At 36.3% G+C, this 24237-nt stretch overlaps 1 protein-coding gene across 4 annotated transcripts; it reads right to left on the reverse strand.

Annotated features, from left to right (window-relative positions):
* Positions 1 to 1148: 1148 nt before the first annotated feature.
* LOC141592650 (uncharacterized) lies at positions 1149 to 9729 on the reverse strand. Of its 4 annotated transcripts, none has more exons than XM_074413394.1 (12): positions 9435 to 9729; positions 6597 to 6740; positions 6442 to 6489; positions 6270 to 6311; positions 5652 to 5771; positions 5405 to 5550; positions 4782 to 4929; positions 4610 to 4693; positions 4180 to 4295; positions 3562 to 3620; positions 2070 to 2160; positions 1149 to 1564 (listed from the first exon to the last, which is right to left on the reverse strand). In XM_074413394.1, exons 2-12 carry the CDS (start codon positions 6694 to 6696, stop codon positions 1331 to 1333), a joined length of 1188 nt encoding a protein of 395 aa, XP_074269495.1. In that variant the 5' UTR covers positions 6697 to 6740; positions 9435 to 9729; the 3' UTR covers positions 1149 to 1330. The 4 variants fall into 4 exon arrangements, with proteins under 4 accessions (XP_074269495.1, XP_074269493.1, XP_074269496.1 ...); XM_074413392.1 differs by having other exon boundaries at positions 1149 to 1567; positions 9435 to 9610; XM_074413395.1 differs by having other exon boundaries at positions 6597 to 6781; positions 9435 to 9575.
* Between the last annotated feature and the right edge of the window lie 14508 nt (positions 9730 to 24237).

Here is a 24237-nt window from a genome sequence, read left to right on the forward strand (position 1 = left end):
GTGTCCGTGTCCGTGTTCGTGTTCGTTTTGGTGCTACCTAGCTTGTATGCACAAATAGACGAAAAATATCTGTCTATAGTTATAGACAGGTCAAATATCCATCCACTCTAAGTATAAGATAAGCAACAAAATGTATGGTGGGACCCGAAAATATCATCACTTTAAGTATATTTGACCCGTCTTTCACTTTAGACAGATATATCCGTCTATAGTGAGACTAATTGATTTGTATGAATGAGAAAGGTTATCTCTCTCATCTCTTAATTAATTGGGCAGGGTTCGATCCTTGATTCATACGAATGAAAAATCAGGCTTGGGAGAGTGAAGGAGATTGCCCGCCCCAACTGTTGGTAGGTTTTTCAGGCTTGGGAGAGTGAAGGAGATTGCCCGCCCAACTGTTGGTAAGGGATACTCCTAGAAGAAAAACAATGTTAATTTGGTTGTCAAACAAAGACAAAATAATGAAACAAATTGTCGAATAAGTCCTACTTATTCGTACAATCAAGTAATACAACGCTTATAGATGGTGTATAAGTTTTTTATAGGTTGGCGACTTTCGTATGTTTTACACCGTTTTACATGCGAACCACTAAAATTGAATGGTTGTATGTTTGGTGAATCCTTACATCCAGTATACAATCACCCTACATTTATCTGAGCTTATATGTTTTTTTCCGAGTTTTTTCAAAATTTATTTATTTTATGTTTAAATGTATGAACTCATAAACTTTATAATAAAGCTGATATTCAAACAAATTGAATGGTTGTATGCTTGGTGAATCTTACATCCAGGGCATGAAAACACAAATTGTCGAGTAATGCACCGTTAATAAACGGCATATAAGTTTTTTATAGACGGTCGTATGTTAAAACACCTGTTTTACACGCAAATCACTAAAAAACAGCTAGTCTTACTATAGACGGCTATATCCGTCTATAGCTAAAGACAGGTCAAATAGCTTGAAAGTAGTGACATTTTTTGCCCCACCACCCCACTTGTTGCTTGTCCTATTAGGAATGTGGTATTGTATTTGATCCGTCTTTAGTTATAGACGGATATGTGCCGCCTATAATGAGATTTTGTGAAAAATGAATGGTTGCATCATGTAATAACATGTATGCTTGGTGAATCTCTAATCAAAAGATTATTGCCTTTGAATCCTTTTTTATATTGACGAAATGATGTGCAGGGAGAAAATTAATATTGTTATTAAAAAATATGGACTAATTGGCAAAACTGGAGTTACAATTCTTACAAATTACCCACTAATTTTCTAACACACTTGAAAAAACGTGGATTATAGCTTCCAAGTTCCACGCCATCAGAACTTCACTTAAATTCATCAATCTCGAAAACCCGGGCAGTCCCGTCCATTGCGACAGAGACTAGGAAATCTCCGCTGGCAGATATAGCAAGGGCTTGAACGACATCAGAATGCCCGTTGAAGGTTTTGACTGCGGTTTCTCCATCCGAGAGACTGTCCCATACTCGTACTTTGCCATCGGCACATCCTGTAGCGATAAACCTAGTTGCCCCAAGCCATGCCAAACATGTCACCCCACCCTGCTCGAATAACATTAGAGTTCAGAATTTGGGGAACAATCTATGTTACGTAGACTTGTTAGAAGTAATCTAAAACGAATGTACCTCTATAGTGGCTACTAGGCTATATAATTAAAATCTAAATATTTTTAAAGTTTAAAATGAAGTGTCCAGGCGTCATAAATTCATACCCATGTTGGCGTGTCCAAATGACGAACAAACAAGATAATATGAAGAGTCGAAGAGACATAAGAGAGAGAGAGGAGACAATAGATGAACTGTCCGAGTGTTGGAACCATTCCAATGGTTTTGGCTTAAAATGAAGTATCCCGTGAGGGCCATGACACGCATTCACGCCCATGTTTTTGGTATATATGAAGTGTCCAATTGTCATATACTGTACTCATATTTATGCCATAGTATAGGTGCTGAGTGTCGAATACGGGCATGCAACTAAGCGAGGTCGCAATAAAATACTTAAAAGTCTTTTCAGCATGAAACGTGAAAAGTCATATCGAAAGCCAACCTCATGCAAAAATGTATTACGAGGCACCGAATGCTGAAGATCCCACACAATCAGTTTCTGGTCCATGCTTCCAGTCGCAGCCCATGGTCCACTGTTATAAAAGAGAAGTGGATGAAACTCAAAATCAAAAGTATCAATTTTAAGTTATGATGGTTCACTAAGTCAAACAACATATAGGAGCGACATGTTTTCTTAATGTCCCAAAACAGCCTAGCATATTTACAAGTCCATGGATCCTCTGATTGAGGGTAAATAAAGCACACACTGACACGCTCAAAGAATATTGATGGTGTTTTACATTTTGCTAATTCAGAGTGCACAATTCTGTCAATTTAGGGGTCAAGAGGAATGAAATATATAATGTATATGAGTGTACAACTTGAGAATTAATAGTCCTGCCAACGAAAAAATTATCATTATATCCTTTTGATTAATCTCTCAAAACTGATCAGTTTCTATAACATATACTCCGTACTCCATTACTCCCTAGTCCCTCCAATTCTAATATATCTTCCCTTTCAATTTGGGCACAACGGTTAAGAAAGATAATACCCACCATCCCCTTCTCTCACCCAACCCCCACCCACCTACTCAACCCTAACCTAAACCCAAAAACCAATCAAAGCCCAGTCCCACCCAACACCAACCCATCATGACCACCACCCCTAAATCACCGGAACCCATCCCCAATCAGCGCCAACTCATCCCTAGACCAATGAACCCGCTCCACCACCGTGTAATCCCCAGCTCTCATTCAAAAATACTTCACCTCCTTGTAAATCACCCCCCCACTCCTTAAAATGACTCCCACAATGCGAAACACCAACCCAACAGTTTAAAACATATACCCTACCCTGAAATCCACCTCCCTTGTCCCTTAAAGTCCTAGCTCTAGGGTTTTCGGAGCTGAGTGAAGCGGATTTCGGGGTGGCCGGTGCTTTATTATGGTTATGGTGGGTGTTTAGATGGTGTAGAAGAGGTAGATCATCGTGTCATTGTTGTGGGAGGGGTGGCGATGGGGTGAGGTAGTGGTTTTAGCTCGATAGGGAGGGAGAACCGCAGAGGAGTGGTGGTTTGGACTGGGTAGCTTTTGTGAGGTGGTGATGGAATATGGAGGAGAGAGTAAGGTGTTATGGTGAGCGGGATGGAGGTGGTGGTGGATGAGGAGTAAATAAGAGGCTAAGAGGGGTATTCAAATATGAGTACAACTTTACTTTTATGAAGATGGAAATAGTCTTTCCATTCACTAAAAATGAGGGTGATTAATCTTTCGGGAAGAGAGTGTACCAACGGGGGTTACGAGATTGACTAATAGGGGGAAAAGTACTTTTGTATTTTTAATATTCAAAAACTAGAATGAACTGACCAACGAGCTTCACGTAGGGGAGATAATCTAATGAATTGGGAATTATCAGTTATGATAAAACAATGCACAAGAACTATAGTACTTAAAAGAGAAACGAGTTATTTAGAAGCCATAAAATTGACAAACCTCAGTGAAAAGCCAACACATTCTATTGAATCCTGATGAGCAGTCAAAGAGCCAACTACCTGAGTGGGTAACAAATCAGCTCCAAATTCTAAAGGATATCTATCACAAGTACACATCATGGTTCATCACTTAATCCACAATACAGTTTTATCAACTAATAGAATAACCACAATTTCATTGATCAGTAGAGTGCTCTTTTTTTTTAGTAAAAAAAGATAATAAACGGTAATTTGTAGCAAAATCATGGACAAAATATGGTTATCTATAACCATAGATGTTGCAGAGTAAAATATGGCGCTAACATAGGGAAAAGGAGGCAATATGCACTAAAAGTTCTTCTTCAAAGTATACAACTTAGAGCAATACTCCCTCCATTCAACTTACAATATTTAGCGCGTAAAAGACGCGTTGGCAAATGTGAAAAAAGAAAGTGGTAGTGTGGAGTTGAATGGAGGGAGTATAATTTAAATTTAAATGAAACATGATTGCCGGAATAGCCAACCCAAATCATTCTGGGACTAAAAATTAGCTATTGTTGTTATAAGTTATAAGTTATAACTCCCAGATTAAAGGGAAAGGGAAGTTCATAGATTAGGATGAAACTCATCGAAGTCGTACCTTTCCTGTCAAAATATTGACCATGTGAACATTGTTGTCCTTTGAACCAGTCAAAATGACAGATGAGTCAGGGCTTATTGCCAAGCACGTTAATCCATCAGTATGATAGCGATGACCTACATCAAGAAAAATAAGGCCATCATCATATTCATCTCACGAGAACACGTCATTTCTGGACAAATACCACAAATTTTCACTATAGGCCACACACAATTTTTACTTGAAGAAAGGTTCGTATTATAAGCACATCTATATGCCTAGTCTCCTAAAACAAACTGAAGCTCAAATCGACCGTGTTTTTGTTCGTCGTAGCAAACTGTATGCTTGCTCACCAAAAATTGAACTAACGGCTTAAAAACTAATATAAGTGACATTAACGATTTTTCAGTTTAGAGAAATGAGCCTTAAAGAGCTTTGGATAAACGTTTACCTTCTATAACATGAATGTTTTCACCACTTTTTGGGTTCCAAATTCTCAAAGTTGCATCATCTGAACCAGTGCATATTGTTTTACCTTAAAAACACAAAAATTAACAGTAGAGTCAAAACAATTGTTAATTACGAGATAAATACCAAGAGTAACCTTGAGGAGATAAGATTACCATCAGGGGTAAAATCGCCACAAGTCACAGTACTAGCATGACCAGCAAACATATTAAGATAACTGCCTTTGTCAGCATTCCACATCCAAACTGATTTATCCTCTGAGCCCGCCAAAACCAGGTGTCCTCTAGGATGCCACTTCACCCACTGAATAATAACTAGTTCATTGTGAATACAGGTACCACATATGTATATCAGCAACAATATTACACAAATGATTTAGTAAGGGGGTTGGATGTATCATGTATGTAGCCTTACCCCTACTAAACAACACGAATAAATTGTTTCCGTATATGCATAATATACATATGCCAAACAAAATCGCTACAAGGAACCTAAACTAAAAAAATTATTAATTTGACTTGAATCGGTTCGAGGAGTGGGTTCAAGTTCGTAGAAGCGCTGCTACATTCACATAAAAGCACTTTGTCAACAGAGTTCACTCATGGACTCTGTTTCCGGTGCGTGGAACGACCGACTGAAACACATACCATGCAATCAGGTTTTGTACATGGCTATTTTGTGGAAATAATGACAAACAAAATCCTTTTTCACCCGTATTATTAGTCATAAGTGTTGGACAAACTGTCGAAGTAAACATAGACTAGCAGAGTAACAGTACCTCGATTCCTGCATCAGGTCCATCAAGTGTGAACTTCAGGTTTTCTGAAGCCACATCCCATACACGAACAGTTCCATCAAAACTTCCAGATGCGAGCAGCTGTCCATCCATGCTAAAAGCTAAACTGTTTACAGAATCACTATGACCTGACAAAAAAAATTACAAACTTTTCAGCCAAATCACAATTATACCAGACCAGTGAGCTCCTAGAGAAAACCCCTCCAGTAGATTCAGTGAAGCATATTACCCTGAAGCTCATAGGCCCAATCTCCTCGACCAATCCGCCACATGAAACCCTTATCATCACCGCCCCCTGTGGCGACTAATGTCGTATCTATTGGGCTGCAGGCAACAACATAAACTTCACCTACATATATTAAAAAATGAAGTCAGTGACACTAACTATGCATCTACCAAAAGAATGTTTTATTTCTAGTACACTAGCCTTAAGTTTTTTTATAGAATACTATTAGTAGCCTTGTGCATCATATAAGCATGCATCTATTTGATCATAATCCACAGGACACAAGATTTAGAGATTCACATCCCCCTGAGATCTATGTTCAACACAATGTGTCAAACCTCGACTATTCTTAATATGACAATCCAGTCTTGCAAACCCCCTTTCTACACTATTCATCACTTTTAAAGCCTAGGGAGACACCAATTCCTGGAATTCAACCCATTCACATATCCACCATACATTAACAACTACAAAACTGATTTTGAAGCAGTTCAGCACATAAGTCAACCAAATAAACTTAATTTCGACGTCTTGAATCACATTCAATTCCAATTTCAAAGCCTAAAACTTCACCATGTCTAGCTGTCAGTTCACTTCCTAATAACTTGTTCAAAAAATTACCAGTATGGCCAGTGAATGTATGCATGGAATCATCAGGTTCTTCTGCAATTTCATCAAATGAAATTTGAGAATTTCAATCATATATAAACATAATTCGAAATAAAACTGGAAACCCAAATAACAAAAGATAGAAAATTTACAACTTTTATCATTTATAAAATCAAAGACTAACCAATATCTTCATCATCGGAACCCTGTTGTTCATCTGCATCAGGAAGCTCTAATTTCCAGAAACAACATGAACCCACAATATTAATTAAATTAAATTAAGAATTTCCAAAATAAATTAAACAATTGAAGTGGAAATGAAAGGAAAAAAGGAAATACCCTCTTCATCAATATTAATTTCTTGGATGATGTCTGAATCATCAATGAAAATTTCACCATGATCTTCAGATTCTTCTCTGTCAATATCTGGGATACTCATTTTATTTCTTAATTGGGTTGATTAGCGTCAAGGAGCTTGGGGATCTACAGACGAACACAAGTTTAGGTAGTAAATGGAGAAACGACTGCAAGATGTTGAAAGGGTTTTACAAGATTTACAAATCTTATTCGGCTAAGAACAAGGGTTAGCTCGAGTGGTAAAAGCTCTCTTATCCCAACCGTGAGGTCGCGATGTAGTGCTTCATTTGAATCAGAAAAAGAAAAAAAGAAAAAAAAATCTTATGCGACTAGTCTTCGTTACGACGTAGGAAGTGGGAGTATTCTATTTCACCCCAAATTATTATTAAAGGGTTTTTCAATAGTGTATTCTTCTTGCCCGCGAGGATCAAGGGCAGACACACGATTTGAGGAAGGGGTAGGCGCTTTTTTAAAAGAGAAAGGGTTTTTTTTCTACATGGTACCGTGACGGAGCCAGAATCTGAATGTAAGGGACGAAAAAATTTAAAGAAGCAACTAGTAATGAAATAAGGTACGTTCGAAAAATATAACTAAAAATTTCGATTTTCCAAATTTTCACAATCAATACAAGGGCATAATATGCACGTCTCCCCCTTTTTAACTTAATTCTCTACAGCACATCTCACAAATTTCCCCTTACTTGAACTATATATCTTATTACACTTTAGTTATTTAACTCATGTAATCAAGGAATGCCCCATAGTTGGATAAAAGACCATAATCTCCAAATATGCCACATGAATAACTAGTCAGATATATATGAGTATATGACTACATTAAACCTACAAAATGACGAGCCAAGAACAGAGAATTAGAACGCTAATAAAAGGCATAGTCCATAGAAGGTAATTATAGCAACGCATCAGAGTTTAAGAGAAACGATGGCAGAATAAAATGGGAGATAATTAGAATGCTAATTAAAAGCGTAGCCTGAGCAATGCATCTGAGTTTAAGTGAGGATGAATTTAATGCAGGTACAAGGGGGTTGACGGCGGCTGAGGTGTGTAGGGAATAAAATGGTACCTTGGTCATTTACTAATGTACACAATGATGTGGGACGACCAAAAATTGAAACTGAGAACAATGGTGTGGGACAACGGGAAAATCAATTAATTTCTTTTACATGAAGTTGTGTGATCATGAGTACTCATATTGTTAGACACTCTCGTCATTAACTCAATAACTTTGCGTTCAATAGTTCAGCCTGACACTATCCTAAAGTCACTGATGGGTCAAAAGTAGTTGTTGGTTGTGATTCTAGCTCCATTTGCAGAAGTTCTAGTCCTCATGGTTTGAACCTGAAGAGGAAGATAAGTCGGTCTCTGCTGGCTTCACCCTTCGAAGCAGACCCTCTCTGAAAAATGGATTATGGCTTGCCAGAAGAGGAAAGTGGTATACGGTCGGATTAATTTCCATTTTCTACAAATGAAAAAGATAATACTTTATATTATTCCGACACTCCATATTACTTTTATACCCAATACTCAATACTCAGACTAGTAAATCTCATTTAATTTTAAGCTAAACAACAACAACAACAACAACAACATCGGAGCCTTGGTCCCAAAATGATTTGGGATCGGCCGACATGAAATCATCCTTTAGAACCGTCCATGGGTGAACGCACACCTCAAAAATGCGAAAAAAAAATAGAAAAGAAAAAGTGAAAAACAAAAGGGGAGTGAAACATAATACGAAAGCCAAATAAACTTATAGATTTTAAAATCGAAGTCCGGAATTCTTTTATAAAAACTTAGAATTTAAATCGAGAATAAAAATTAAACCGATTTTGAAAACCGAAGTAAAACTTAAGGTTCCGGAATACCTTAAAAGTGAACCAAGTATCAACTTTTACGAAATAATATGTAGTATCAACTTTTGATTATTGGCAGTTTTTATTTTCAAATAGCTGTTGTACAACCACAACCACAAACAAGCAACAATCTCCCACCTTAATCCCTCAGTATAGGCTAAATCTAACAAGAGACCGCCTGGTGACTTTGATGCTATCGTATACGAAGTATTGCTTTCACTATTGAGTAAGACATTTGTTTTCAATTCCAGCCTTATAATACCCCCAAGCAGGGGCGAACCTAAAAATAAAATTTTGAGGTAGCGAAATTTCCTCACATTCTCTTATACTTATGTTAAGCTCCATATTTAAAAAATTTGGTAGCAAAAATCGATGATATTATCCATTTCTTAAAATTCTTAAAATTTTGGGGCAGCGAGTACTACCCTTTGCTACTAGCTAGGTTCCCCCTGCCCGGAGAGCCTATAATTGCATATGAAACATAAATTACCAGACACCCGTGCTACCCTTTGCTACTAGCTAGGTTCCCCTGCCCCGGAGAGCCTATACTTGCATATGAAACATAAATTACCAGACACTCGTGCTACCCTTTGGGTTCCCCCTGCTCCGGAGAGCCTATACTTGCATATGAAACATAAATTACCAGGTACTCGTATCGAAAATTATGAAGCTGTGAGACAAATTATTTTCATGAGGTTTAGCAATACTAAACCAAAATTATAACAAAACGAAGCCGGTTTAAGTAGAACGACTGGGAATTCATTATATGAATTAGTAAATTAAGCAAAATTACTCAGATTTCATCATGTAATTCAGCAAATTAAGCAGAATTAAGTCTTAAATAGAAATGAATGTTATAAAAAACAGCTCTCAAATAAGCTTAATCAAAAAATATATTCAACTAATAATTGAAAAGACAAAGGAAAAAAATTGAAAAACTGAATTACCTTGTATGAGCGGTGGTGGTGCGTAAATGGCGGTGGCGAACAGGGCGATTATGACAGGAGAGCACGGTGGCGGTGATGCGTGAGTGCGGCGGAAGGCGGCGGAGGTTAGAAGGTTGTGGAGGAGTGGAGGGCGATTGGTGGAGAGAGTGTTCCGGAGGGTTTTGTCACTTAAATTTAGAGCCGTCAAGAGCTGACCCGAGGAATCCGACCCGATACAACCCGAAAATTGTGTGAATCGAAACCAACCTGACCCAACCCGAATAAAGTTACGGAAAAAAGTTTAGGCTACGATGATTAATGAATAAAAGTTACGGAATAAAAGTAGGGTTACGAGTGATGGGCGTAAGATATTCTCGCACCCTCCACTGTCAACACATCGTTGAAGAAGGTCAAAGATATCACAAAGAAAGTCAACGACTTAGACAAATTTTAACCGACGCACTGTCGGCTGTCTCATGTGCCTACTGGGCAACTAGCTAACCGGGGCACATATCCGCGAGCTCATATCCAAGACCCCTCGGCGGCGAGTCAACAGGGGCCGGCCGCCATAGGTCCCTCGGCCGAGGGTAACTCGATCTTTCCACCGTTAGCCACTTGCCACTACGCGACAAAAGGTGAAAGTCTATAAATACTCCTCAACCCTCATTGAGGAAAGGATCCACAATTTAACCTAAGAATCACTATTCATCTGGTAATATCTTCCTTATCTCTCTACATTATATACTTCGCCAAGTAACAACAACTTACCTCTCTAAGTTACTGACTTGAGCGTCGGAGTGAGTTCGCTCGGTCCAAGGCCGAGCCCTCAGTTTGTTCACTGTTTCAGGAGACCGAAAGGAGAAGCCAACCAAAGACGTCATTCTACAAGCACGGGTGGTAACAAATAACTGCTCTGGAATTACACCCGGAACAACGAGTTAGGACGATGATCAATTATTAAAGTTAGGGGTATTCAGAGACGAAGCACAGGCCTGGCCAGACGGGCTATGGTCCGGGCGGGTTTTCTGAAAATTTTCTACACTTCAAAAAAATTACTAAAAAAAAAAAAAAAAAATTGTCCTTCCTTTTCTGAATCTTCTCCATATTCATTGTTACCATAACAAATAGTGGTTAAAGTTGTATATAAATTAACTAGCTTAATACCCGTGCAAAAGGCACGGACATACATAGTTTTATTCTATAAAATTATACGAAGTATTAATTGGTAGAAAATCTATTTATTATAATATTGACTTATAAAATAAATCAAATCAACATTACTCTAAGAACTTGAAGAAATAATACTAATTATTAGCTCTTAAATAATATTACAATATTGACTTATAACATAAATCAAATCAGCCCTTTATAAGAGGTGGTCATGTTATAGGTAATTATTATCTCTTGAATAATTACAATGTTTAATTTGGGCATTTGTCACCAAACCGTATCCGTATACACGGTTTTTCCGGGTACCCGAAAACTGTATATACGGTTAAACGAATGATCAATTATTAAAGTTTTTCCGGGTACCCGAAAACTGTATATACGGTTGAATAATTACAATGTTTAAGTAGGGTTACGAGTTACGACGATGATCAATTATTAAAGTTAGGGGTATTCAGAGACGAAGCACAAGCCTGGCCAGACGTGCTATGGTCCGGGCGGGATTTCTGAAAATTTTCTACACTTCAAAAAAATTACTAAAAAAAAAAAAAAAATTGTCCTTCCTTTTTTGAATCTTCTCCATATTCATTGTTACCATAACAAATAGTGGTTAAAGTTGTATATAAATTAATTGCAGAATAACTACAATAATTAAAAAAGTTTATAACTTTCTATGTACTACTGGAAAACAAAGTAAATAAAACAAAGAGCCATTATACAAAAAATCGAGGAGTCTCCCTTGCCGATTTGCGTTGATAGGAAGTAGATACTTCGGAATTTGGAGATCAATTTCAAGTAATTTCTTATCTTCTTTTTTTTTTTGCCTTTCGATTAGCAAACTTAGTGTATTAATTTTGAATTAGAGTTGATTGAAACTTTCAATTAAACTGCTGAATCTTTATTTTCATCGCAAAATTCATAAACATAGATAGATTACTTATCTTACCTTATTGTAAATAATGAAAGAAGAAATCAAAAATAATTGATTTTGTATTTTTCAGATGATAGAAAATTGAAAATGGAGTTTGCTACAAATGGAAGCAACAATTTGTTTGTCTAATTGGATTTAGAGGTATGGTCGGTCAGTAATTTTTAGGGATTTAGGTAATTTAATTTTGCCCTTTCAATTATTTTTGATTTCTTCTTTCACTAAATAAAATGTTACATCATAACTTTTTTTTTCTTTTGAAAGACGTTACATCATAAGGAGTATATTTTGTAGAAGTTAATAGGTAAAAACTCCATCAATAATTGAGTTTTTTGAGAGGAAAAATGGTGAAATTTCGACAGATGAGACAAACAAATCATCAACAAATACACCCACAGAGAGTAATATTTTATTACATAAAGCCTTTATGTGAAAGCGATTTTATAGTTAACGTAACAAAAAATTTCGGCCCGGGATGGAATTTGGTCCGAGCTTCGTCCCTGGGGGTATCATACATTTCGAAAAGTGTATGAGTACCATGTAGAAATTGCAAAACACAGGAATACTACGTAGAATATTTCCTTTTTCGGCTTTTTGTTGAGTATTGTGTTTTTGTTTTTGTTTTGTGAATAATCAAATATCCTAATCATACCCATGAGGCCATGACCCTTTCCAGTCTTTACCATTTCAAATTCGAAAAGGCTACGGTTACATTTTGTGTATACAATCTTCTAATATCAATCTCTACCCAGATTTATTTTATTTGATACACCTAAATCCATTTTGGTTCATCGGTTTAGGTTTCAAGATCGTCACCCTATACCATTTTGTAACACTATCATCTACTAAGGAACTTTTAGCAAAATCTTCCCGAATAAATAAGGGTATTACCATCTCGATTATCCGAGGTAGTAAATATCAAATCAACAACAGGGACAATTTAGTAGGCTTATTAAAAGAAACTAGTTTTGTGACCCGTGAGAATCACGGGTTTGATTGTTTTTGTTCTTTTTTTTTTTTTTGCAGTATTATTCATGAATGCGTTATTCGGCTTGTTTGTCTTCTTGCTTATTATCTTGGAGATATGTTGGTAGGATACCTAATCAAGGTGTACGAAAGGGTGTACGCCAATTTAGTAATTTAAAAAAAAAATTGTTAATTAATATATATTCTAAGAGTTAGAATATATAATATAACATGTCACCAATAATTAGAGATTCGTAATACAATTTGATATTGCGATACATCATAATAATAATTAAAAAAATGAAAAACCCAACAAAAAAATAAATATTCAAGTTAAAAGAAAATTCCAAAGAAGTTCCATAACCATTATTTCCAGATTTCATGCAATGTGGTTGATATGTGAGTATGTCATCCTCCTGCAATTTCAATACAAACACAAAAATAATAACTAAATAAAATTATAACTATTAATTAATTTAAAACATAATAAGAATAAAAAAAGTTAAATAACTCATTTGGTTATATATGCATATATACTTTACCTACCAACTTTTTGGATAAAAATGAAAAATAGAATTGTTGTAATATTTATATAAGGAAATTTTTGTAATAAATTATCTAATTAATTTCAAGAATTTATTTGAGAGAAGAATAATGGATTGTGAACTAAGAGGGAGATACAAAATTATGGTAAAATAAATATCAAGCATAATAATTGTGAGGAAAAATAAAAAGACAATCTATTAAATAAATGAAATAAAATTTAAATAAATACAGTAGGTAGATTGATAAAAAATTTATGAGAGGAAAATACAGAGTTTATATTAATTTATTTTTTGTGTTTGTAACTAATATTTTTTATTTTGTTTGATTTATAAGCATGTAACACATTGTATTTAGAGATTACCTCCAGTTAGATAATCAAGTAATTAATATAAACAAATTATTATTAACCAATAGCAAAATTACATGTGGATTAAAATTAAATGCTTTACTTTGCCTTTTAACTATATTGTATAGATGAAGTGGAATGGAGAAGATCTCATTTAAATTCACTATGAACACAAAATTATAAATATAATTATTTTAGTTTTATTACTAAATATATTGCTAAACAATGCAATTTTTTTTTACAAAACCATATCCTTTACATGAAATAATTTCATGAACTAAATACATGGTATTACTACCCTTTTAAAATTATATTATTAGTGTTTAATTTATTTAAGTATTTACAGAATTTGTTTGTAAATTACTTAAATTAAATAAATATTTTGTTTCCATATATTTTATATTTTCCAAAACCTTATCCTTTAAGTGAAATAATTTAATGAACTAAATACACGGTATTACTATCCTTTTAAAATTCTATTATTATGTTTAATTTCACTTAAGTATTTAAAGATTTTTTTGTAAATTACTTAAATTAAATTAATATTTTCTTTTTCATATATTTTATATTTTCCAAATAAAATATTTTATATGATCTTTAATACTCATTTTTTGATTAATTAGTTCTGTAAAACATCTTCTATATACAACAAAGTTATAGTAACAACAATAGTGAATTAGTGCCTTTCAAAAAACAATCCGTCTTGCTTGTGACGGAGATACCCGTCGCAACGGGTCGGATAGTGTCGTTTAACTGCTAAATAGGTAGACAACCCGTACTGTGCGCAAATAGTAAATGCTGACAATTACTGTTTGTGAAGGGATTTTTGGCATTAAACAAATAATAAAGCCCCCATTCCCAATGTAACTCATTTACCACAAAAACTGTATTGTGAACCTAATCTCTCTAAAACTCTTTCACATTTCTCCGTATCATCTTCTCGCCTTCTCTCTCCCCATTCAAAATTTTCTTAAAAAAGTCTTTCATGTGCCTCATTCTCTTTCCGATCCTTCATAATCAGCCAACAAATTACAAAACCTTATCAAGAAGGATGGTAACAAAACGACAACCACTTAAGAAAAACACAAGATCCGCAAGGGCGGGTGATGATTTCGGTAGAGGTATGTGTAGATACCCAGTATCTGCACCTCCCAAAAACCACCCGATGATGATCGGACTATAATGTGTTTTTGATATGCGTGCGTGGATTGGCTATACATGAGACGGTTTAATGCACTACTCGGATATGAAAAATGATTTCAAAAGTTTCCTAACTTCATTTGCATTAAAATAACACTATTTAGAGTTAAAACCGTCTTCGGACCCAAAACCGACTCAGAAACCCGCAACTCGAGTCAACCCAAATCTCGAATGTCGAAAATAATGCCATGATTGTCTTTATCTTGCCATTTGCATTAAAATGACCCTGATTAGAGTCAAAACCGACACCGAGCCAAAAACCGACTCGAAATTCAAATCCCGACTCACACGGGTCAAACCCGAGTCAAAGACACAAAATACCTACCCCAAATATCACCTAAGAGGAAGCTTAAACGGCTAACCAAACCTCAAAGACCACAAATCACAACCAACAAAACATTGGTTAGAACAAATGCAAAATCCAAATTTGCGAAAGGGACAATACACCCACTTGTATCTCAAGGTAGCTCGCGCCTCTTTAGGGTGTCCGCTTAGCCTCTAAGCAAACACAACCGACCTACCACCTCACATTTCTCTATAAATACCAACCTTCACACCCCATAATACTGACACAAGCGTCCGCCCCTTCACCTCTCCCCTTAAACTTCTAGACTCGACTTCCTAAGTCACAAAATCGACACGTGTTTACGACCTACCGATTGTAAACACAAGCCTTACATATTTTGTTTGGTACCGTCGTCGTGCATTTGACCGACCCATTTGACCAACTCAATTCATCAATCAACATGTTTTAATTAACATATTTTCAACTCATTTTCAAAACAAAATCCTTTTTTAAGGCACCTTTTTAAACTTCTTTGATCACGATTAGTCACAACGAGAAAACCGTCTCTAAAGTCGTCTATTTCGCAAACATCAATACACGTAAGTTTGAGGGTGTAAACAAGTCACTTTATTTCATGTCTTTACTGTTTTTATGAGTCTATGAGCATGAACAATGCATAACACGATTCAAACATAGGTTAGACGAGCCAAAACCGAGTTTTGGCCTGAGACAGGAGCTCCTTGCTATGCATGGAAGCTCGCGCCTCTTGTGGGTGTCCGGGTCAGACTCATCCGTGCTTGTTCTCGTCTTTCCTTCAACACTTTCTTTTATTTTGACTTCTTTCCTTTTACGGTTTTTACCATTTCAAACATTTTAATTCATTTTTATGATAAACATATTTTAACCATTACAAAAATCATCCTTGGTTCTTTATACCATGACGGTTAAATCCGTGACTCGATGATATTATTTGGTTAATTACATTTTAATGAGTATTTTAACACCCTTTTCTTTTATTTACCATTTTTCTCATTTATTTACATTTGTAAACATATTAGTCATAATTCATAATCATCCTTGGTTCTTTATACCATGTCGGTTTAATCCGAGTACGATGACAAACATGATTAATTAAAAATAATTGAACTTAACATAATTAGTTCAAATCAAACATTTTCCTTTTACCATTTTATTATGCTTTTCAAACACGCAAATCCGACAACGAATGTTACTAACGCAATAGTAATTATTCCGAGTCATGCAAACAATACTTGCAAATTATTTAATCACAAAAAACAGTTTTAAACAACCTTTTCAACAACCAGGAGACGTCCCCTTGGGTCGGCTCATGGCTCGCGCCCCAAGAGGCCGCATGTTTCCATCTTTCAAAACCAGGGCAGAGCCCCTTACCTCGCCAATAGGCTCGCGCCCCAATGGGGCTGCCTGGCACTGTTCTGTCTCATTTTTAACACTTGTCTAGGATGATTACGATTACGGTTAATTCGAATACATGACGGATCATATTGACAAATTTGCGTTTTTACACTTTGTCATTTGATACCTTTTTTCAAATAAATGGATCGTGTTAAGCATCATAATCCGAATTTGGTAAATGGATGTTTAATTTCCGTTTTCAGATGCAAATCAATCTAAATCCAACTTGACATCTGTAGATACCTCACTTCTGCACCTCCCGCAAACCACCCGGTGATGATTGGGCCGCATGTTTGGTACGCGGAACGATTTGTGACAGTTCGTAAGTTTATCGTCAAGTGATCGCTCAAACACTGATGTTTACCTCTTAATTGTCATCTACGTGCCGATACGGTCGTTTTGGCAGTAATTAGAGTACATTTGGAGTCCGGGTCAAAAAACCGTCTTCATTTTCTAAAACCGAGTCAGAATGTTCTGGAATGTTCCGGATATTTCTATTCCATATTTTACAATCTTTTAATCTTTGGCAAATAATTTCCCGTAATATTCACACAAAATATTAAGGAAAACAAGATTAATCCGTTATTCCATAACCAAAACACGAAAATCTTTCTTCTTGAGGAGGAAACCACTTGGGAAAGGACGCAGCAGGTGCTGCGCCTCTTCCAAGAGACGCAGTGCCTGTTGCGCTTCTTCCCAAGTCCTTTTCTACGTATTTTTTCGTATCTTTTCATATCTTTTCGAGATTCACTTCCAAAGTTTCTCCGAAAACCCTAATTTCCTCCACGTGATTAGTATAAATAGAGACCTTCGGTCTCACATATTTCTCACGCGAGTGTCCGCCCTTCTCTTCTCCCTTTGCATTCTAGACCACGTTCTTACTTTTTGGCGTCTACGTGCTTGAACTTTCGACCACGTAAGCTCAGATCTTTCTGAGTACCAGCCTCGTTTGCATGACCGACCAATTTAACCAACTCCACAATAATCAACTTAATCAATCTTGTTCGTTTTCCTCTTACGAGGGCACTTTCGTCTACATTCGAGTCGAGCATCACTAAACATATACTTAGTTCATCTCATTTCGTCAAACATGTAAGTCTGAGGGTGTATAATCCTTATTTTATTTATTGTTCTTTATTTTTGTAATCATAATGAAAGGTTTATGTCGAAAGTATTTCTAAAACCGATTTATAAAACTATGCTTTAAATCCTTTTTTACGAATTACCAGAAGATGACCGTCGAGAAAGGACGCAGCAACTGCTGCGCCTCTTCGAAGGGACGCATCACCTACTGCGCCTCTTCGTGAGGCTGCCGCAGTTCCTGCTTCCTTTCTTCTTCCTTCGTCTTTTGTCAATTCGTCTCTTTTAGTTCGTTTGTTCTTTGTTCTTTGACATGATAATTTAAGTATAATAATATGACATATTATTAATAATTCATTGTTGATTAATTCACCTTTTAATTCCCGACTTAAATCCCTTATAACCAATATTTGCGGGTTTTCGTCATTAAAGTCAATCCGAGTTTTAGAGATTCGATTTACCCATATTGAATCTCTGAAATTCATCTTTGGTATATTTTCATCTGTTATTCATCGTTACCACCATTAATTCGTCATTAATAACCTGTTTAGTCTAATTAATTTGATTAGTTTGTTAATTTGTAATTAATAATCTTTTAATCTCACAATAATTCGTTCTAATCAGTTTCATCCATGTTTATCGCTTTTATGACCCTCAATCACATGTAAATAACCTGCTAATCACTTTCATCCGAGTCAATTATTCATAATCAAGCATTAAATTCACCAACGAATATTAACAATTTGCAATTCCGGCTTCAACAGCCAGAACTGAGCCAAGGAACGGACGCAGCAACTGCTGCGCCTCTTCCAAGGGACGCAGCTCTGTTGCGCCTGTTCCTGGTTGATTTCTGTCCCTGAACTCCCGTTTTTCCTTGACCTAGTTTATTAGTTTACGTATTAATTATCTATTAATCGTATTATCACCCTAATTTTTGTTCGTTAATTTATTTATTTATTTTTTCTCAAATTATCCGTTTTAAATGTATTTTCGACATAAATCAATTAATCCAATGTAATTATTGTAATTTTTCATTATTGTATTTATTATATTTCTTGTATTGTATTGATTGTATGCTTTCACATGTAATTGAACTTAAATCTATACTTTGACATTAATTGTATGTTAAATTACATGTCTACCGACTTAGTATTAATTCTCACATGCTAGGATTAATCTAATGGATGTTGCATTGCATGCATATAATCGACAATATATCGAGTATAGATGATTTTCCCTAATCATTAGTAGAGGCCGCTATCGAGGCGGGCGGGATTAGGTGTTCGATCAAAAGAGCTTCCTAATACGTACCCTCACCCCTTACTCCAGATCTCTGTGAACATCCGTGTTCATTGGCATCCACGAGAGTCATTCTAGACATAGAATGCTAAGGGTAACGAGTTCTTGGTGTTCATGTCACTACTTTGTGTCTTGACATGGCACGAGATATTCGAACGGTTTCCAATTTTCCACAATAAATTGGTGGCGACTCCACAAATGCAAACGCTTGTTTCCCAAGTGCCTCCGTGGGCCCACGTCCACAGTTTGGTGACTCCGCTGGGGATAATACACTTACGTGTAGCCAAAAGGGTGAAACTTGAACAAGGTTAGGGAATAGTTTGTACAAGACAATTGTCGGTTTTCATAACTCGGTCTTCCTAGATCGTTTCATTCGGCCTTCCTAGGCCTAACACAACCCATTCGACCAATCGTCCCGTCTAAACGGTCCTAATTCTTATTTGGGCCTAAGGATGGATAGCGATTGACGTCATCCATACCATGGTACTTACTCTTGTTTGTATCAAGGACTTTCACTACTTGAGGAAATGGACTAGGAATCGGCCTTACTCCTGTTTGGTATGAGCCTCTCCACAGACTTTGGGTTTGATTGTTCGGTATGGCAACCCACCCTTTGAACCAAAACCCTTTTAAATGCACTCAGCATCCCGTTATAATGCTTGTATAATGTTTGTACCATATGTGATCACCATTTCTAAAACAAACCATGACGATTTTTGTAAAATCAAAATCCTTCTTTAAAATGTAAAAATTTCGAAACTTGGGCCTAATATTAACACAAAATCAGCCGAAACTCTGTCCAATTGTCAAGTCAAAATCCGGGCCTTAAAACCCATTTCAAAACCTCACTTCGAGTCCACTCCTACAACTACACTAAAGTTGACTAGGACCAACATTTTTCAAACTTTGTCATTTCCTCAAAACTCACTTGACACAAGTGGCACACTCCCACTTCACGAGTCAAAACATTTCTTTTCGAGTAAGTTTGCTAGAATGGTCGATCGTGTTTTGATTCATCGTCGATCTCTTATCCAGTTTCCAAGATGCCTGAAACAAGCGACGTGAATTTCAACCAACTCCAGAATGGTAATGATCAAATCCTAGCCGCGCTAGCTCGTCTCCAAGTTACTCAAGACCAAGTGTATGATCGCCTTGACACCATTGAGGGCCGAATATATGCCGTGGAAACAAGGATGCCTCCTCGAGAAAGTGAAGTGTCTGATGAATTTGTGAACAACTTCGGGGACGAAAACCCTCCCATAGGTATGACTGCAGCTGAGAAACGACTCCAATACTTGGAGGAGCAATTGATGTATCTCAAGGGGGATGACATTTATAGGGAGAACAATCGCAAATATGAGGCTGTAAGTTCCAAGTTGCCAACCAACTTCAACATGACGGATATCCCTAAATTCAAGGGGCATGAAAACCATTTGAACCATATCCGTGCTTTCAAGGATTACATGTCTATCAAAGGCATTAAACCCGAGATGTTCTTAAGGATCTTTCCTTCATCTCTTGACACCAACCCAAAGCAATGGTTCTATTCGCTAGAGCACAAGAAAATCGCTACCTGGGATGATGCCGCAATCGAGTTTGCTAAACAATATGCGGATAATGCTGAAATCCAAGTCAACATGCGCACTTTAGAGGTTCTTACCCAAAATGACAAAGAAGGTTTCACCGACTTCCTAAGTCGGTGGAGGAAGACTAGTACTCAACTTGTTGAACGTCCGGATAAAGCCACCCTCGTAGAGAAACTAGGTTAAAACCCGTGAAATTCACGGGTCTGTTTTTTGAGGTAACATGAGTATGGTTAATAGTAGCAAAAATATATAGTTTAAAGATTTACGTAGTTATTATTTTCGAATAATTATTCATCTTTGAGATATGTCGTGTTCAGTACTATGATCAAGACTTACAATACAATTAGTACACATTTAATTATCTATTGCACAAACTTTAAAAATATATAAAAATTTAATTATCTATTGCACAAACTTTAAAAATATATAAAAATAGTCTTACATTAAAATTTGTGTATTACCGATTGTTAGAAAACTCGATTAATAAAAATATCATCAAAAAATTGTGTTAAATAATTAAATTTGATAGATTGAGACTACAATGATATCTATTAAGCCGCACTCAATCAAACTCTTATAGAGTTAAACATTTCAATTTTCATTAATAGAATATAAATATCAAATATTGTATTAAAATTCACGGGTAAAAACCGAGTCCATTTACAACATTTTAATAAAATTAATGTCCGTATTACTCATTTACATTACTCGACACAAACCGCTAAAACAAAAATAAACCGCTAAAACAAAAATCAGATGTAACTCATCTAGAAAACTCCGTCCAACTCTCTCACCTAACTTCACCTAACCCACTCTCTCAAACACCTCTACCTCTTCACCTAAGTTCGTCTAACAATTGACAAACTCCGTCTGATTTCACCGTTTTATCTCCTCAATCATCACACCTCACCATCTTCTACTTCAATCACCATCATCATCTCTCAGGCAAAGGATCTACCACTAAAACCAAACTAAAATGATCTATTCATGTACCATTGCAATTGGATGGTGTAATGGAGTGCTCCTAATCTGAGTATTGATTGTCTTTCTTTTGATTCTGCCCCTGCGCTCCTGCTTCTTCGTCCTGCTCTAGCTGGAATAGATGCTTCCAGCTCGCGACCAATTAGCTAGCCCATCCCGGGATTCCCTTGGCTTTTCGCCCTGGCATTAAGGGGGTGGTTCCGATCCCGCTTCATTGATCTATAGGCCGCTGAACGAACTATTAAGGTAAGGCCGACATCATATTAATGAACGATGGAATAATGTGTGGGTTGATAGTAAGGCTGCCATGGTAAGGTTGAAAATTTTTTCTTGGTTTTGTGAAAAAAAAATATGAATGAACGATGGAGATGGATGAAAATGTGTGGGTTGATGTTATTTTTATAGTGATTTAAGTAATGGGGTTGTACTGACGGTACCTATATTTTAGGAGGATAATAATCACATAATGATATCATATGGATAAAATAATTGATTTTATTAACATAATGAAATCATACTGAATCATATGAAATCATCATAATCATAATGAAATCTCGATCCATGTGATTTCATTATGTTAATTATGTTAATAAAATAAGAAATGATATAAAACATTCACATTCTTAGTATAAAATAAAATTCAAACCTAAATTAGGTGTATATGTTAGACGATTTCACTAAATATGGATATGGATATGATTTGATTTGATATCATCTTTGATTTTATTTCATAATCTCCTTCCTAAAATATAGGAAACCAGTTGTTTAGCTGATTGCAGATGAGATGTATATGGTAGCCGATTTCTCTCAATATGGATATGGATATGATTTGATTTGATATCATCTCCTTCCTAAAATATAGGAAATCAGTTGTGAAGTTGTGTATTTCTCTCATTTGTGAATATTTTTTGGAATTGTGATGTTGAAAAAATCACGTTGGAATATTTGTGAATATTTCATGAATATTTTTTGGAATATAGGAAATCATTTGTGAATATTTCGTGAGTATTTTTTGGAATATTTCGCCAATAAAAGGCAATAATTCAATGAATATTTTTTTTATTTATATGGTATATGCGAGATTAGTTTCTTATTGAGTCAAATAATTAGTCATCCAATCATCCAATTAAGTCAATGTAAATTGTTTTGTTTGAATTAAATTAGGAAGCAAATAACAAAATATAGTATATAACGATAACGATATGGATTATGGAATATTCCATCCCAATTCTATCCCAATTCTGACATTGAAAAAATGACGTAGGATTTTAGATGTGATTTTTTTTCTAAAATTACGTAAGATTTTAGATGAGATTTTTTTTTTTTTTTTTTAATACCGGTGCTATGGATCTGACACGTAGGATTAAGCTTGAGTATTATGATGCCATGTCAGCAGATGTGGCTACTGCATTAGAGAAATATATGATTCGTGGACAGCCTAAAGCCCATCTATGCAAATCATTTGAGGTATCAAAACATCAAGACTTTCAAAGATTTAACCGTACTAGGGACAAGGATCGAAGATGACATCCGTAAAGGGCTCTTGTCCAAAACGATAGGTCGTGGATATCAAGGCTCAACAAGTCGTTCTTACTGCTCTACTAGCAAAACTGATGAAGTTAACCTTCTCGAGCCATCTAAGAAGAGTATCCCTCCAAGGAAGTTCACAAATCTAGGGGACACATATTCCAACGCTCTGAAAAGGTTGATGAAGCTGGGTAAACTTCAACCCATAGGCCCTACACCCGAACCAGAAAAGAAATCCAAGTTTTGGGATGAGAATTCATACTGCGAATACCATAGAGGTAAAGGATATGATACAGAAAAATGCTACAAACTGAAAAATGTACTTCAAGATATGATTGAAGACGGTCGCCTACCAATACCACCTGGAGGTAAGCCTAACAACACTCAGAATCCTCTTGGAGTTCTGGTGATTACAAGTGATGAATCTACCTTAGATTGCTCACATCTTATCTCTCCAAAAGAAGAGGTGATCAATGGGATATGGACCGATAGCGAGGAAGATGTCTACCTCCAAGATCTTCCCTTAATCAAGATCGCCGAAAGCATCATAGATGAGATCATTACTACACTGGACACAGAAACCAACACCAATCAGCAGAAAGGATGGAGAAAATCGATCAAGTGGACAAACAATCAAGGAAGACTCTTCAAGCTCACCACTGAAGAAGGAGAGATGTTCAAAGGAGAACCAGAAGACGATGAATTCGAGTCAGAGTCCGAGTCGGAGTCTAGAGAAGTTCCTAGAGAGTCTCCTCCTATCGTCATTCCCACTTCCCTCGTTTCTCCTAGCTTAGTGTCAAATAGCAACAGTAGTTCGGGAAATGTCCCAACCGCTGTCCCTTTACCGCCACTGACTACAGATCAGATGGCTTCGTTGTTTCAACTTTTCTCAAATCTTAATATGAATAAATCAGGTTCTGCTTACTCTTCGTGTTATCTTGAATGCAATTCTGTTTACGATGATGATGAGAATGACCCAGACCCAGACTCAATCGAAATACCTCCCTACATAGCCAAAGAAATATTACAAGAGGGGGAAGGGGGACCAGTGATAGAGAATACTGAACCCATCAACGTAGGAACTGAACTAGAACCCCAAGAACTTAGGATAGGGACAACCTTGAGCCCCACCGAAAGGGCCAATTTCATAGAACTCCTACACGAGTTCAAAGACGTTTTTGCTTGGTCCTACAAAGATATGCCAGGGATCGACAGGGATATCGCAGAGCATAGAATCCCAATCAAACCAAGGTTCAAACCCGTGAAACAGAAGCTTCGTCGAATGAGGACAGAATGGGCTCTCAAGATCAAAGAAGAAGTCGATAAACAATTCAAAGCCGGGTTCATCAAAGTTTCTGAGTACTCAGACTGGGTAGCTAACATAGTACCCGTACCTAAAAAGGATAGGAGAATCCGTGTTTGTGTTGAATTTAGAGACTTAAACAAAGCAAGTCCTAAGGATGACTTTCCTCTACCAC

This window comes from Silene latifolia, chromosome 7, assembly GCF_048544455.1.
Source record: "Silene latifolia isolate original U9 population chromosome 7, ASM4854445v1, whole genome shotgun sequence".
Classification (NCBI taxonomy): Eukaryota; Viridiplantae; Streptophyta; class Magnoliopsida; order Caryophyllales; family Caryophyllaceae; genus Silene; species Silene latifolia.

What these genes read in the sequence shown, in the direction of transcription:
- LOC141592650 (XM_074413392.1), bottom strand. Translation starts at nt 6,696, where the DNA reads ATGAGTATCCCAGATATTGACAGAGAAGAATCTGAAGATCATGGTGAA. An exon ending in AATTAATATTGATGAAGAGG is followed by an intron (nt 6,490 to 6,596) that starts GTATTTCCTTTT and finishes TCTGGAAATTAG; the next exon opens with AGCTTCCTGATGCAGATGAA. An exon ending in GTAATACATTTTTGCATGAG is followed by an intron (nt 1,568 to 2,069) that starts GTTGGCTTTCGA and finishes ATGTTATTCGAG; the next exon opens with CAGGGTGGGGTGACATGTTT.